At 40.5% G+C, this 16,578-nt stretch overlaps 2 protein-coding genes across 5 annotated transcripts in view; both read left to right on the top strand.

The window, feature by feature from the left end:
* The window catches only part of ARFGEF2 (ARF guanine nucleotide exchange factor 2), a 79,410-nt gene extending 70,940 nt beyond the window's left edge, over window positions 1–8,470 (top strand). Inside the window, exons 36-39 of the mRNA XM_019756154.3 lie at window positions 1,512–1,680; window positions 2,640–2,778; window positions 4,380–4,497; window positions 5,051–8,470. Of these exons, the coding sequence (XP_019611713.2) occupies window positions 1,512–1,680; window positions 2,640–2,778; window positions 4,380–4,497; window positions 5,051–5,227 (603 nt within the window). The 3' untranslated portion in view covers window positions 5,228–8,470. The remainder of the gene's footprint in view (window positions 1–1,511; window positions 1,681–2,639; window positions 2,779–4,379; window positions 4,498–5,050) is intronic.
* Window positions 8,471–10,315: 1,845 nt separating this feature from the next.
* Window positions 10,316–16,578, top strand: part of CSE1L (chromosome segregation 1 like) — a 33,993-nt gene continuing 27,730 nt past the window's right edge. For 2 of the 4 annotated variants that reach the window (XM_019756157.3, XM_019756155.3), the window contains exon 1: window positions 10,316–10,449. The gene's annotated coding sequence lies outside the window, so the exon portion shown is untranslated. Of the gene's footprint in view, window positions 10,450–10,856; window positions 10,962–12,638; window positions 12,866–16,578 lie in introns of those variants that run through there. The other 2 variants (XM_074317177.2, XM_074317178.2) reach the window with 2 other exon arrangements.

Here is a 16,578-nt window from a genome sequence, read left to right as displayed (position 1 = left end):
GAGGTTGGCGTGAGTGCTGCCCTAGGCTGCTGAGTGCTGCCGTGGGCTGCATGAATGGCCGGCAGCTCTGAGCTGCTGTGAGCGGCTGACCAACTGACTGCCTCAGCCGGGGGGAGCACAAGGCTCATAATACCAGCATGGGCCAGGGAGCTGTGTCCTGCACAACTAGACTGAGAAACAACGGCTTGAACCTGGAGGGCGGAGAGGTGGAAGAAGGGGAAAAAAGAATATTAAAAAAAAATTTTAAAAAGCATTGCCTAATTCAGGGTCACAAAGATATAAGCCTATGTCTTCTCTTAAGAATTTTATAATTTTGGCTCTTACATTTAGGTCTTTGATCTATTTTTTAGTTAATTTTTCTATGTGATGGAAGACGGGATTTACCTTCATTCTTATGCACATAGATATCCAGTTGTCCCAGCACTATTTGTTGTAAAGACGATTTTTCCCCAGTGAATTGTCCTGGCACCCATGTTGGAAATTTCTTGACCATAAATGTAAGGATTTATTTCTAGACTCTCGGTTCTGCTCCTTTAATCTCTACGTCTGTCTGTATGCCAGTACCACACTGTCGTGCGTACTGTGGCTTACAGAAACTGGGAAGTGTGAGTCTTCCTACTTTGTGCTCCTTTTTTTTTTTCCTTCAAATTTTTATAAGAGTTTAATTAGAGCCAAACTGATGACATTGCCAGGAAGCAAGATCTCAAATACTTCTCTTTTTTCAAAACTATTTTGGCTACTCTGTGTCACTTGCATTTCCATTTGAATTGTAGGATCAGCTTGTCAATTTCTGCAAAGAAGTCAGCTGGGATTTTGATAAGGATTGTGTTGAATATAGATCAATTTGGAGAATAGTGCAAACTCTGCCCCTTTTATCCTTTTGTAACCTCTGGCTTATAAGGAAGATGGCTTATAGAGGGCTCAATAAATATAAAATCTCTAATTATGTCTCACGTTTTAGGCAACATGTTCAAGAAAAATTTCTAGCATTTCATACATATTTTTATGAGTTTTTTCCTTCACATTTGAAAATACAGTTATTGAACTTCAGTTCTTTAATCACCTGTTGAAGCTAAATATGCCACTTGGGCTTTGCCTAACAATTTCTGTCTTTCAGCCAAGTATGTTTTGAGACTTACACCTCCTATCACATATACTGCATCTAGATTGTCTCATTTTCCAATTTCTTTATAAAATAAGAAGAGGACAGTGCAACCCTATAGTGAAATAATTGGAGGAATACACACTTCTGCTCATGCAAAGAAGGCACTACTGACAAAACTAAAACTTCAGCCAGCAGAACCCACCACCATGCAAGAGCTCAGTATATTCTCTCACTAGCCAGAGAGCAGAGTCTAAATGGAAAATAGTTCAGGCTGTTGAGGAATGAAGCATAGCTTATACAGAGGATGACTTTTGGGGAGTTACGACTGCCTTTATCTGATAACTACAATGTCCAAAACCACTCCGTCTTCTTGACTCAGTTCTCCTATCCTCCCCTCTCTATCTAGCAAGACACGCTGGATGCAGATATCCACATAGAGACAGAGGATCAGGGCATGTATAAGTGCATGTCTTCCCAGCACCTCTTCAAGCTGTTGGACTGCTTGCAGGAGTCCCATTCATTCTCAAAGGCTTTTAACTCCAATTATGAGCAGCGAACTGTCCTGTGGCGAGCAGGTAAGGACACACAGTAGACAGGACAGGTGGCCACATCTGTCATCATCCGAACACATTAAAGCCTTTGAGAAATTCCTCATAGTATAAACATAACTGGAGTACTGGAGTAATTTACCAGGTATTTTCATGCTGGAGGGAGAAAGAAAGGAAATGCAGGATAGATTTCATCCCAGTACCAGAAATACTGCCTAGTACACAGGAGGTTCTCAGTTAAGTATTTGATGGAAAAACCAATTGAAAATTAGAGAATTGAGTTGGTGTAGCAAGTCAAGAAATTTTACATTAGATTAAAATTGTATAAATATGATATAATAAATGTGGTAGTCTAGGAGAAACAAAGCGTTCATATATTTTCTGAGGCTTTTAGGGGTTCCTCACCTCCAAAAATAAATACACAAATCCTGGGGTGATGGTGGGAGGCTCATTTTTTGAACTTTGCACAAAAGCAATACTTTATGTAATTTTTATATTGTTACTACTTTTTCAATTTTATCCCCAAAGGCCTATTTTAACCCACAATATTAAAATCTCATTTTTCTCTGACTGAAATATCTAGATGTTTTATGCCTTTTCCCTATAAGGTTTTGCTTATGAGAGTGGTTTACACATCTGGTTGATTGGTACTGCTTTGTTTAGGAAAATGTGTTCATATGTGTGCTTTGTGAAAAAAAATCTTGCAATATACTAGAATTTTTAAGCGTTACACTTGAGAAAATGAAACAAATGGCTTCACCGGCCAGTGATCGGAGTCTAAGTGGAGAACAGTGCAGGTCAGTGAGGAATGAAGTGTATCTTATACAGTGGCTGAGCTGTCACAACTGCCTTTGTCTGATATCACAAGCTGTATTAAGAATGTAAAATATTTCAGTATTGCTTAAAGTGACTATTTTGGTTCCCACATGATTTCTCAGCATTAACCTATAAATGTGCACAATTTTCTCTGACTACTTGATTTCTAGGTTTTAAGGGCAAATCTAAACCCAATCTTCTAAAACAAGAAACCAGCAGCCTGGCCTGTTGTTTGAGGATCTTGTTTCGAATGTACGTCGATGAGAACCGCAGGGATTCCTGGGAAGAAATACAGCAGCGACTTTTAAAGTAAGGAGATTGGTTTTTGATTAAATTTCTTATCTGAAGTATAAAAAGTGCATCGATACTGTGAATTTGAAAAGGGTAGGAGAAAAATGTCTACACACTGATTCCCTCTCAAGCTGTTTTCCATGTTTTTTCCTTGTGTTTGGTGACTTTTCTATTTCACTTTTCTTAGTGCCCCGAAGAGGTCAGAGCCTCATTTCTTTCATTCATAAGTTTCTTAAGGTACCAAAACATGAGCAGTGCAAAATGCTCTGAACTCAGTCAGCAAGCCTGGAGTTCTTTAGAACAATGTCAGCTCTAGCATACCATCATTCCTCCTTTCCACGAGGACTGTATCAGAATCCTATGGATGCCAGGGTGTACTTACTTTGATCATGTGGAAATGCAGCAATGGAGAGGCAGTGGGACGTCATTGAGAGATGCCCAGAGAGGAGAGTAGATCTTTACAATGCAGCTTCTTGGACACCTGTGAGCTAGATAGATGCTCATGTCTGAGCCTCCTTTTACTCCTTTAAGACTTAAAAACACTAACACTCCGTGCTGCTCCTGTGCATCTGTGTGATGAGACTTTCCTGTACTGTTGGTGGGGAGTGAACAATGATGGGATCTTTCTGGAAATCAAGTGGCATTATACATCAGGAGCCTTAAAATGTTCATTCCCTTTTCCTTGAGTCAGTAATTCTACTATTATGGAATCTATTTAAGAAAATATCTTAGAAATGGGAACCAGGATTCCTATATAGAATACTCATTGCAGACTTACAAAAAGAAAAAAGAAAACATTTAAAACAGCTCAACTGTGAAATGGATAACTAAATTGTGGTATTACGTATATTAGAATTCTATTTTGCAGCCATTAAAAATTAAGTTTATAAAAAATAATTTTCCTATGTGAAAAATCAATGTTTCAACACAAAAAGAAAAAAAAGATGTAAAGCTTTACATACTTATGATTTTCAGTAATTTTTAAAAAATCATAGACAAAAAAGCTGGAAGGAAATATGCCAAAATACTGTCATGTGTTCCTTAGGATGAAGGGATTATGGGTATTTTCCTCCTTTATAATTTTATGCACTTTTCAGTTGTCTTGCAGTAAGAATACATGACTTAACAAGTCATAAACTGAAAAAGGAATTAAAGGGGACACCAGTAGCTCATTTCAACTTAAATCAAGCCCCAAAGAGACTTACCTACAGTCTCATAAAGTGTCTCTAAAGACATACATAAATGTTTTTAGCATAACATGTTTTAAAAAATTAGCACTTTTATGTAAGATGAGAAGAGAAAGGCAGTGTGTAATTAAGTATGGGTAATAAACTCTTGTACTTGTTGTGCTGCAAACACGGCCGTAGCTGTGTGCCAGGTCTGATGAGCTCAGCTAACATTTGACACCCCCGTTTCACAACAGCCCCTTGAGTTTGGTACCGTTATTGATCCCCATTTCACAGTGGAGGAAACTGAGTCTCAGCGACTCGTTTTAGATGGCACAGCCAGGGCAGGTGTTCAGTAAATAGTCATTGCAAGAATCAAGAATTCTCTACTCCAGTAGAATGCGAACTGTCAATCTTTTGTTTGATATGCCTCCTCTTCTCTGACTCTTCTAGTGTGTGCAGTGAAGCTCTTGCCTATTTCATTACGGTGAACTCCGAAAGCCATCGGGAGGCCTGGACAAGTCTCCTGCTGTTACTTCTAACAAAAACTCTCAAAATAAACGATGAAAAGGTAAAGAAAAACACTCTGTCTCCACTAGGGTGTAGGTTTGGGTTGGCTCTTCAAGAGTTCAAGGTAACTATTTTCTCAATTCTTCCAGGGATGGTTATAGAAGTAACACCATGCTAGATGCATCAGAGAAAAGTCAGTTCATTGCAAACAATGGATGCCTTAGGTTATTGGGGCTTTTTATCTCAAAGAACCCCAGTTGGAAAAGGCTGAAATTGAAACCATACATATTGCTGTTAAACAGCTACGGTGATTACGTGGCTGTGTTGGAAGAGAGGGTTGAGATTGGGAAACACTGGCTTAGAACCGGAAACTTGGTTTACTAAAATGAAAGTTGACTTTGGTAGGAAGGCTGTCCCCAAATAATTTATATTTGGGGTTAAATATAACTAAAAGAAGCTTTAATTGGCAAATTTTTTGTACCATCTTTCTAATAGCAAGAAAAAGCACCAGTATTGCAATAAGTTCCAGGGTGAGGTGAATACTTTTGAGAAACTAGGACCAAAATATAGTTTCACGTCTAATTTTATCTCTTTCCTTCTCTTTCCACCTCAAGTTTAAAGCACATGCTTCAATGTACTACCCCTACTTGTGTGAAATTATGCAGTTTGACCTGATTCCTGAGCTCCGAGCAGTTCTGCGGAAGTTCTTCTTACGGATAGGTGTTGTGTATAAGATATGGATTCCAGAAGAGCCATCACAAGTACCAGGGACCCTGTCACCAATGTGGTAGCCCGGGCCACTACTCCTCTGTAGAATGTTCACTATGCCACCTCTACCTGGCACATCTGAAGGGTCAGATCATAGAAACAAGAAGTCAGTATCTTGGAGCTCAGAATGGTCTGGATAAAGATGGCCTCTACGCTGGTCCCATCCGAATCCCTGACTAAGGCATTGTGGTATTTCATTAAGCTGTTGCATACCCAGTTAACACAGTAGGTGGGGTGTCTGTTTCATCTCTGTCATTCCATTTTACTGATTGAATTGTTTGTCAAATCTGTCATTGCACATGCCGTCATTTTCAGCAAGGTCCCATGATTGGCTGTAAACATTTTGTCAGAGGAAGTCGTTCTCCTTGAAAATACTGAACATAGTTGTATAGGTTCGTGATTATTAGAGAGTATGTTAATAAAATTTCTTGTAACGGCTAAGTGCCACCTAAAATATGCTGGGTTTTTTGTTCTTGTCTGAGTGTGTTAGAGAAGTTTGAGTGTTTTTGTCAGTTGTGAGTCAGCTGTAGTTAGATTAGTTTGGGGAAAGGTAGGGAACAAAGGGGTTTTGGGTTTTTTTCCCCCCATTTTGTTTATGACTGAGTGATTTTAAAGTATTTTACAAAAAGATATGGAAGATATGATTGAAGGCAGAGTTTAGTAATTAAGTTAGAATTAAGATCTTGCAAAGTTAAAAAAAATGTAGTGCCTCCTGACTCTCCATTTCAGTAACTTGGGGAGAAAAGTCTATAGGAAACAGTAAAAAATGTAATGAAGATGATTAGCCTTCCTTGAAGTAAGTGTTCGTGGTGGATGGGTATGAAATTAAAACTTCCGGAATACACTGTCCATCTCACACACTCTGAAATCTAATATATGAAGTAGTAATGAAAATGAAGTAGTAATTTAACAGAGTTCGTTTATATTTGAGTAAACCTTTTATTTTTTACCTCAGAACAGTGAGTGTACCAGTTGTTAGTAGCTGAATTCTTTGGAAAGGTTAGATTCCGAGGCCCTTTTTATGTTAATGATGGTGCAATACTCTTGACTGCAGTAGAACTGGATCTGATGCAGCTTATGTAAAAGTGGGGCAGTAGACAGGTACGGCCTGAAGCCTGCAAGCGGTATGAGTCAGTGAGAAAGAGAATACACACTTCATTCTCTGCCCTCTCATCCACTCACCTGGAGCGGCATCCAGCATTAGCAAAAGTGTTACACAGAGTTATTAAAACATTCAGACTTCTACCTATGCCCTTTGGTCCTGTAAATTGGGTTGTATTGATGTCAACTCTGGTGCCTTAGAAGATAGTAAGTTGGGAACCTATCTATAAAATCGGATTATTTTTCTTTATAGAGAAGGATTTCTGGTGCTTTTGTTTATTAAGAAACTGATTTCTTAAATTTTTTTGTTTTTAACAGCTTTGAGAAATGTTTGGTTTGGGCCAGCAGTACTGTCTACTTTTTTCTTTTCCCAAAAGTATTTTAATTTCTTTACCAAAGAATAAAAGAGCGGGTTTGTGTTTTTACGTTACTTACATACATCGAAGAGGAGCTATATAATTTAGCAGGAAGGGACTGTGAAAGAGTGTTTCACTGTGAATGGAAAATGTTAGCACATTTGACTGACTTGTCTTGAATCCGTTACATCTTTACACAGCAACGTGGAAGCTGCGTTCTGAGACTTACTCTCTGGTACTATAGTTCGTTACAACCTCAGCAAGTCAGTCATCTCCACCGCTATTTGTACTAAAGGTGTATTTGGGAGTTCACTATATTTTCTGTCCAAATGCATCCGATTGAGATTTTTCCTTTCCTTCTGAGGTTGTCATGTGACATTTTCTTCATCAATTGTGACTACAAGACTTTTCCAGTATTCTCCTGCCTTCCCCTTAATGTTTGCCTCTTCTTGCAGAGTAAGAAATGTGTAAGTCCATCTGTTACTTGCTGAAATATTCAGGTTTTAATTTCTTTTTGTTTTAAACAATTCAGTTTTCTGAATGAAGCATTGGAATTGTACCAGCATGGACCTTTAAAAACTGGATGAAAACCATTTAGGGTAATTTTTCTTGTTGGTGGACCATGAAGTATTAAGGAAATCCCTTACCTCCAGTAATAAGCCATTCACCCTAAATTCTACTTTGTGAGTAAATCTATTTCATGATAAGCGTGGCTTGTGCCACTCAAACACTAGTGAAAAGGGTGTGTATGACTCTGCAGCACCGGGCCAGGACACCATTTATCAATCAAGTTATGGAGAAAGGAGAAGCATTTCCAAGGCCTTATTTCTTTTCTCAGAATGCTTTAAGTGTTGATTTTATGTGCTGGGTCTCTAGAGAAGTTATTTGTCATAATACTGCTGCTTTGAGCAATTTTGTTTTTCTTCATTGTCCTTTATGGAAATCACCAGCTTTGGTATCTTAACAACAAACAGATGGGAAGTTTTATTTCTAATACGCATCTTTAGAGTCAAATACACTTTTTCCCTGACACTCCTCACATACAACCAAAGAACATACATTATGGAAATTGTATATCTAAAAACAGAGCATTTTCCTCTGACAGGTGACTTTTGTACAAAATGCAAAAAAAAAAACACCTAAACTTTTTTGTTCTGTTGTGATTATGGCTATACATTTAGTAACCTTTAATAGTTATTAAAGATACCTGTTGACAAATGCAAATATGACCATCTCATTCAAATGTTTGTTGTTATGATGCAAGTGGATATTGGTTTAAACAGAAGCTGGATTCTCAATACTGCATTTTCTGAATTCTGTTTCAATGTTTGTGTTAAGGTAAACATAGCTTGAACTCACACGAAATCCTGGAATTTTGCCATCAGCAGCTTTGTAGTTTGGGATACAAAGAAACCAAAGCTGAATATTTAAAAGAATGAATATATCTGGAAGTCCTTGCCCTCAAAAAAAGACATCAAAGATATAGTTTTTCTCAGTGTTCTAATTTTTAAAAAAATTTTATCTGCATATTTGCATCAAATATTTCTTTATGTGCAAAATGTTTTACCTCCTTAAAATGCCTAAAAATTAATAGCTACTTTTGTTTAATCTATACACGATGATTAAGTGCATTTAATATTGGTAATTTAATGAAAAGCATTCCTGATGTATACATTTTTGAAAGAATAAGCAGAATTATATAATATTAAATGCTATGTAAAGTTTTCTATGTAAAAATATTATGTATAATACTGTTAAAATATCCCATGCTTTAATCAGGTGATAAATCAATAAACTTTTAAAAAGTCATTTTTAATGTAGTAATTAATATATGTATCAAGCCAGAGTTTGGGGTTAGTTTCTTCTTACGGCAGGTATAAGCTTATAGTTTAACAAATATAATTATTAGTGGGAGAATATTAATTGTGGGTTCTAATTTTTTAAAATAAGAATCCCCTACTTCTCTTCCCCCCCCCCATGAAAGGGAAAAAGATCATCTTGAGAAGATGCTTATTTATCTCTTGAATCCACTTTCACTCAGTAATTAGTTTGATCAGTACATTAGTTCCCAAGAAAAGACATAAATCTCTCTTGCTGGCATTAAGGGCAAGATTACAGAGGAAGACTTCACAGGGTCATCGAGTGGGAGGCAAATCTAAGGTTCATACAGCGTGCCCACAAATAAAGACAGTAAACTCTAGGCTTGGCTTTACTGCCTCTGAATTCAAAGTCTATTTTCTGAAATATTCTGAAGTTGTAAATCATTATTGTACTTAAAATATTCCGCTGCTGAAATTGACTAATACGTTTCAAAGGAATGGCTTTCAGGTCCTTGCAAGACACTCCTAAGTTGTAGGAGCTCCACATGCATCGCAAAGGGACAGAGGAACAGTTCACAGTTGTAAACCTTTTAGTAAATGCTCTAAGAAAGGGAGGTTGGGACCTATCCTCAGGTGTCGGCTAGAAAAACAGTCAATTCTCTTGGCAGCACTGAGCTTAACCTCCCTGTGCTTCAATCGTCCTTAGGGAAATGGCCTTCTGCTGCTAGAAGCCATACTGGAGTTTGGTCATCTTTTAGTGCAGAGTCATTATGTGCTGAGAGCTCTGCAGTTCTCAATGGCTACATAATTTGTGTTCTTATATTTGCTTCCTCAAATGATGACCAAATAGTGTGCCTTTCAGTCCAGGAGTAGCAACGGATTCCAAGGATGGGATCTAAGTGGAAAACTGGGCCTGTTGAGGAGGAGGTGGCCAAAACTGAGGGCCACTCAGTGCATCACAAGATCCCAAGGGCTCTACCTCTCAGCTACATCCTGAGGCTGTCCACTTCTCTCCATGCACCGCTATGCACCCTAGTCCGGGCCATGACACGCCTTCCTGGATGGACCCACCTCCCTGGTCTCCCTGCTTCAAGCTCTCCCCTGCTGCCCCCGCCCATACAGTTCGGTCTCCAAGCAGCAACTGGTGGGCCTTTTAAAATATAAATCCGGTGGTCACGCACTTAAGACATGGTCCAAACACTGGCTTAGGAGACCTACTCCCGGGCCAGGGCTCGCCCAACGTCATCTCCTGACATGCTCTATTTCATCAACCCCGTCTAGCTCATTCCTGACTCAGAGCCTTTGCTCCTGGCATCTTCCTGAAATGCTCTCCACGCTGATGTACACACACACAGCTGTCTCGCTGAAATTCAGGTCAACGGTCACGTGTGCAGAGGCCTCTGACCATCCCACTGACTTTCCAAGTCACTGCCTGCCAGCTCACCATGTTTTCAGTTTCCTCGTAGCACTTATCAAGTTCTGAAATTATCTTGTTTATTCCGTTTCTCCCTCTAAAACATGAGCTCCACGAGGGACCGGAAGTACTCTGCGACTTGCGGACATGACTTTGGGCAGTGAAAAAGTTATGTAAGACTTACTAGCGTGCTTGACATCAAGAAAAAGCCACAATCCAGCAGCCATTCGGTGCCTCTGTGTTCGTCTCAGGAAAATGGGGATTGTGATGCCCGCTAGAACGGTCAGAGGAAAGGGCACTGTCCCTTGTGACCTCAGCGCAAACACAGCGGGGTCATTCAAGCTAGAAATTGGCCCTTCGAACTTGGGTGGGGCCCGAGCGCGCTTGGCCCCGCCCCCTGCCTCTGCCCTGTGCACGCATGCGCCTCGGGCGCAGTCTCGCCGCCGCGCCATTTTGCCGGGGTTTGAATGTGCGGTGGAGAGGTGGCTGGAGTGGGTAGTGCCGGCTACAGTCCGCGGCTGAGATTTTCTTTTCCGTTCCCATAATACCACAAGGTAAGGCCAGGGCGTGCATCGTTTAGCAGGGTGGCCTCTGGGAATCCCGCTGGGGGAGGGATGAGGCGGTCCCTGCACTTCCGAGCGCTGGAAAGCAGGGACCGCGCCTCTGCGCGAGAGCCGAATTTAGACCTGTGCCTCGGGCAGCGTCCTCGGGTAAGGTTTTCGCCTTCGCCCATCGGCCTCGCTTCATCTCACGGCGTCCCAGGTCTCAGGCCTACGTCCGGCAGTCCGCGGGCCTCTGAGGGGCGAAGACAGCCGCGGCGCGGCCTAACGAGAGCTGTCTGAGCGCCCGCCCCTTCCCCTCCTGCGCTGCACTGATTGGCCGCGCCACCGCCGTGCCGCTCGGGAAGGCTGCTTCTCATTGGTCACGCCCGTGCGTCGTTCTCGGCGCTCTGGGCCACCCACAACGTGAGCGGAGAGCGGCGGCGAGGCCTGTTGGGCTGCAGGGTTAGGGATTCCGGCCGCCGCCCGACAGCGCCTTCCCGGCACTCGCCTGATTCTTAAAGAGGGTGGGAAACTTAATCTCCCTTTGCTTTAATCTCCCCGACTGTAAAATGGGCATCGTGACCTCACTTTGCTGAATTGTTTATGAGGATTAAATTCTAGTCCATGCGCCTGCGGGGGTCGGGGGGGGGGGGTCCCCCTATTGAAGGAAACGCTGTGGTGTGGTAGTTCGAAGCATGGGCTTTGGAATTAGAATGCCTGGGTTCGTTCCATATTTAGCCTCTCCCTAGGAGCGTAACTTGGGAGCTATTTGTTTCTCTGTCTGAGCTTCCATTTCCTTATCTGCAAAATAGGGTTGAAAACAATCTACCTCGTAAAGTGCCTATGAGGATCCCCCGAGTTATTACGTGTTTACGAAGTCCTACCCGAAGGGGGACATTGTCCACCTCTCCCACCCATCTCTTCTCGTTAGCCACGGTAGCCATACTGACCTGACCTTCCTTCCTTAAATGTCTCAAGCTCATGGCCACCATCAAGCATGTGGACGTGACTTGTTTGCTAGGAAATTACCAACATCAGATCTTTGCAAGGCTGGCTCCCTGCCCTTCCAGGTTTCATTCACCTCAGGCCTTTGACCAACTTCTCTATAAGGACCTCTTTCCTTCAACTTTTCATCACATCACCCTAGTTTTATTTACTACTTAGCATTGATCAGTATCTATAATCATTTGTAGTTTATTTTCTTTCTCAACTGCTAAGAGGTAAACTTTGAGAGCAAGGACCTTACTTTCTTTTCTGTTTTTACTGCTGTATCCAGGTGGCCAGTGCTTGCCACATGACGTATGCACAAGTAGTAGCATTCCTTGGAGGCACAGAAGGAGATTTTACTCTTGGATCTCACCAGTGCTCTTTTTCTCCTTCCCTTGGGCCCCATAGTGGAATTTTTGCTCCTTTTTTGTGTGTGTCTCCATTTTTTGAACAATTCGTGGGACTCTTAATCTACCCTAGCCTCTTTCCTCTTAAGACCCTTTATCTTTTACTTCTTTCCAATAGTGTAAGGGAATTCTCTCTCCCCTTCTGGTTATTTTGATTTCTGCTAGTTGGGGGCTGGGATGGAGGGAAACCATTTCCTATACAAGATTGGATGGATTCGAGAGCACTGCTCAAGCTTTGGAATTAATTTGTTCTTTTTTTCATATAATAATTTTATTGAGCAGCCAGTTAATCTCGGGGAATACAGCAGTGAAGAAACAGACAAGGTTCCTTCTCAATGGGAGTTTATATTCTAGTGGGGGAAAGAAACAGGAATACAAAAAAATGAATTCGATAATGTCAGACAATGAGAAATGACAGGCTGATGTGACAGATGAAGAAGGCTTCTCTGAGAAGTTGACATTTGAGCTGAGAGACCAGCCATGGAAAAGTGAGGGGACGGAACATCCAGGCAGAGGGAATAGAAACTGCAATGGTGAATAGAAAGTGCAAGAGCTCGGGGACAGGAACAAGTTTGGAGTAATGGAATATCCGAGGAAAATCCAACTTACTAGAGAGTAGTGTATGAAGAAAGGTATCCAGGGGCCAGATCGCATAGGACTTTGTAGGCAATGTGAAAAATTTGGATTTGATTCTAAGTGGTACGTACCTGTGATTAGAAGGCAGAGGGTGGGTTGAGATGTTGGGGTATGTTCTTGATATGTGTGTGCAGATAGTTTTCATTCATTGGATCTCTTTCCCTTTCCCAGATGTAAGGCCTCAGGAATGGTTCTCTAATGTGGAGGAAATATCTAAGGAAAAGGCACACATCTTGCATCAGCTTATGTTTAAGAGATGGCATTGGAAAGCAACGCTTTTGTTCCAAAAGTCTTCATCTATGAGGGCCTGTGGGGAAGAGGCTAGACTTAGGTCCAGCCATTCACTCAACAGGAAGAACTTGGAATTTAGATAAGTCTATCATAATTGATTTATTATGGTACCTGTCTTTTTCATTTTTGTGTGTGTATTGATAGGGATTTCCAAAGATAGCTTTGTAGAGAAAGTAACGTATCACCCCTCATTTAAAGAAAAAATAATGGATTTTCCACTTCTAGTTTGAGTTTTTATTTTAAAATCAGTAATGCTTTTTACATTTATATGTTGCTAATATTTGAAAGTGTCACAGCATTTTCATCTGTTACCAAATAAGATGGCTTAATTAGACCTGATCTTGCTGATACATTGTGAACACCTGTAGAGTATTTTATAAAACTACCTGATTTGTCATACTTTCCAAATCAAGGATAAGCTTATAATTTGGTTTTATAGACATTATCACTAAGGAGATATAAAAAAGGTTTGTTGACAAATACTTAGTCCCTTACCTAACATTAAAATTCTAGGATCTATGTAGTGTTTTAACTTTCAGTGACTATACCATGCATATTTATACAACGTCCCCCCACCCATACAAACACACTTTTTTCCCCTCCAACACCCTTTTTTAAAAAACTTAAAGACATTCCTCCCCTACCACTTCAACTGTGTCATTTTTGGGTTATTCTATCATGTGGTCATAGAGTCAGTTGTCTCCGCCTCTTCCTGTTTGTCACAATAATAAATGTGACCAGAACGTATGGGACGAATGGTAGTACTTTTGATGGAAAAATCAGTCAAGAGTAGTAGCTTTTGAAAAGAGTACAACAAATATGTAGTAGGTACCCATCAGTGTTGTGCGGCTCTAGGGAGATTGCAGTGAACAAAATTCAAAGTCCCTACTCGTGGAGCTTACAGTCTAGTGGAGGGAGAAGCACAGTAAACAAGAAAGCAAATTAATGTGTCTGATAAAATTTACTTGGACAAATAGAGTAAGGGAATGGGGAGTGGCTGAGGTGGGTGCTCTTTTAGGTAGGATGGTCTAGGAAGACATCTCTGAAAAGAGTTGACATTTGAAAAGAGACTTGAATGAAATGGTCAGTGAGTCATGCCACTCCCCAGGGACAGAACTGTCCAGGCAGATGGGACAGTAAGTGCAAAACCCTGAAACAAAAGTATAAGCACTGCCATATATGAACAGAAATACAGGACAGATTTCACATTCACTTCTTTCTTGAAGTACTTTTGAATAAACAGAAATTAATTATGGCAGGCAAGTTGGTCATTTGTTTATCTGACAGATGTAACTGAGTTCCTACGTTGTGCTGCGGCTGACAATAGCTGATCCTCAAAGAAGACTCTCCAGTCCAGACTGGGCATTTATGTTTTAGCTGGCTGGCTGACATAGTGACTCATCCATTAGTTCATGGAACAAATGTGTATCCAGTGTCTACTATGTGCCAGGCAGTGTTGAAGGTCCTGGGCATATAAAGACGTACCAAGCCCTGAAACGTTAACAAGAAATAACAAGTGGAAGATATTTCATGTGAGGATTAATGCTGTTAACAGTGTCACAGGCATGAGGTAGATAATAGTTGTAGAAGGCCCTTTTGAGGAGTTGACGGCTGAATGATGCCTGATACCAAATTAGGAGGAGCAGTATTACAAGCAGGGATAACTGTCTAGGCTGCTTCAAGGAACAGAAAGGCGGCTTTTGTGGCCGCAACATAGTGAGAGGCAAGGAGAATGTGAGATGAGGTTAACAGGTGCCAGATTGCATGGGACTCTGCCGTGGGAAGTAAGGGGTTTGGATTTTTAATACAGATCATTATGAGGAATCTAAGAGATTGGGTTTAGATGTGTACAGTGCTATAGGAACATAACAGAAAATGAAATGCAGATTTATTGAGTGTATTTAAAAAACTCAACAAAATAGATCCAACTGACCTCTGTAATCTCCCCCTAACCCCCGCCACACAGTTTCTAATATGTTGCCTTGCATAAATCCCAAAAGGTAGAATAAATTTGCATATGGCAAAGAAAGAACAAGCTTTTTAGCTCATATACATTGATGTAAATGATTTTGCTTGGCAATAGCAAACTTTTATGATTTCAGAGTCAGCATTTCAATACAGAAAAAAAGAATGGGAAATGAATTGATTGAATCACTGCTTTCCAAAGTGTGTCCCATAATAAAGTGTTTCTGTGGCCGAGGCCAAGTAGTAGGGGGACCTCTGGATTAAACAATGTTATATTGATAATGTACTGTTCCTGAAGTGAATCTCCAAAAAAAGGGGGTATATAATGTGTAACATTTTCCAAACTTTTGATATAAAACCCAAAAAGGGTAATTTCCTAAAAATTGTGAGTGTGGTTGCATAGGATTTGGTATTCATGCCTGTAGAGTGGTTTGCCCTGGGTCAAAGGAAGTGTATATAGACAGGTGGTGGAATCTGTTAAATCAGTCAGAATATTGACTTCCCCTGTGATAAAAATGTTTTCTAATTAAGGGAAGGGACTGTAATTAATAAGGGAAGGGAAGGGAGAATACAAATAATTTCAAACAGATTGTTATCCTTAGAAGGTGTGGTTTCTGGTTGTGGAGGAGTACTCTGCACAAGCACAGCATTAGATACACATATATCCCCTTTCTAGCTGCTTTTTTTAGTGTGAAATGAAAGGTTTTGGCTGTTTTGTTGGTCGGATCAGTCTTCAGAATCTCAGCGTCATCTTTGACTTCTTCCTCTCCCTAATTCCCATCTGACTGCTCTTTTTCACCTCATCCTGTTCTATTGCTGTTCCCAGTGCTTCCACTCAAGTTCAGTCCTCCGTCATTATTTCTACCTGAGGGATAGATAGCCTTAGGTTGTAGGAAGAAGGTAGACCTAGAGTCAGGCTGAGTGGGAGCTGGTCTTTGTTAACTATGTGTGACTTGGGGCAAGTTAGTTAATCTCTCTTGTCTTCTTCCTTGTATGTAAAATGGTTTTGATGTGAAATAAGCATATAAAACATCCAGTACTGTGCCTGGTTCATAGACGTGACCTTTGCTCTTTGCCTCACTTAAAAAAGTATCCTAACATAGCTTCTCTTGTTCTCTTCCTCACCTCCATTCTGCAAACTATTACCAGCCCAAAGGTCCTATATTCCACATTAAGTTTTTACCAATTTCAAAAAACCTTCCTATTGTACATTAAATCATGAAACTCTTCAGCTAAGTATTGAGGAACCTGTATGAGCTGATCTCAGCCTTTTAAGTCCACTATTCCCCAAAGGAGCTAAAAAGTCTTCCCATGTCTGTTACTTTGCTCACATTATTTCCTAAGTACAAGGACTTTGCCTATCCAAATCTGTATATCCTTCAAGTTCTGCAAAAGACTCACAGCCTCTGGGCCATCTTGGACCACCGAATACCCGGTGACTCTCTTCTTAACTTCCTAGCAGTTAAGTTGCTGTCTGTGTGATTCATTTGGCCCTTCTACTCCAGGGAACAAATGTGTTTCAGAATTTTTTTTATTGGATGCACATACTGTGGATTATGCAACATCCCAATGGAGCTTGAGGGTAGCATCCTGCAATCAAACATATGACTATTTCTTTGGTGAAATAAATTTTCATACTGAGAGAAAAATTAAATTTATAGCTTTAGGAACTTCATGCCAAGTTTAGCTGCTTGAAAGGAAAAGGGTTATAGGTCTGTAGTTGGTATTTCAGTTGTGTCTTCCAACTAGTCTTTAAGCTCCTTTGAGAGTCTTTATTTGATTGATAACTTTCCGACAGTAAATGTAATACACATAGTTAGTTGTAGGATATTAGAAAAATCTAGAAGGATATGAA

The sequence above is a fragment of the Rhinolophus sinicus genome, chromosome 13 (assembly GCF_057876585.1).
Source record: "Rhinolophus sinicus isolate RSI-liver-muscle chromosome 13, RSI-T2T, whole genome shotgun sequence".
In the NCBI taxonomy this organism is placed as follows: Eukaryota; Metazoa; Chordata; class Mammalia; order Chiroptera; family Rhinolophidae; genus Rhinolophus; species Rhinolophus sinicus.
This window is presented reverse-complemented; position numbering and strand designations above follow the sequence as displayed.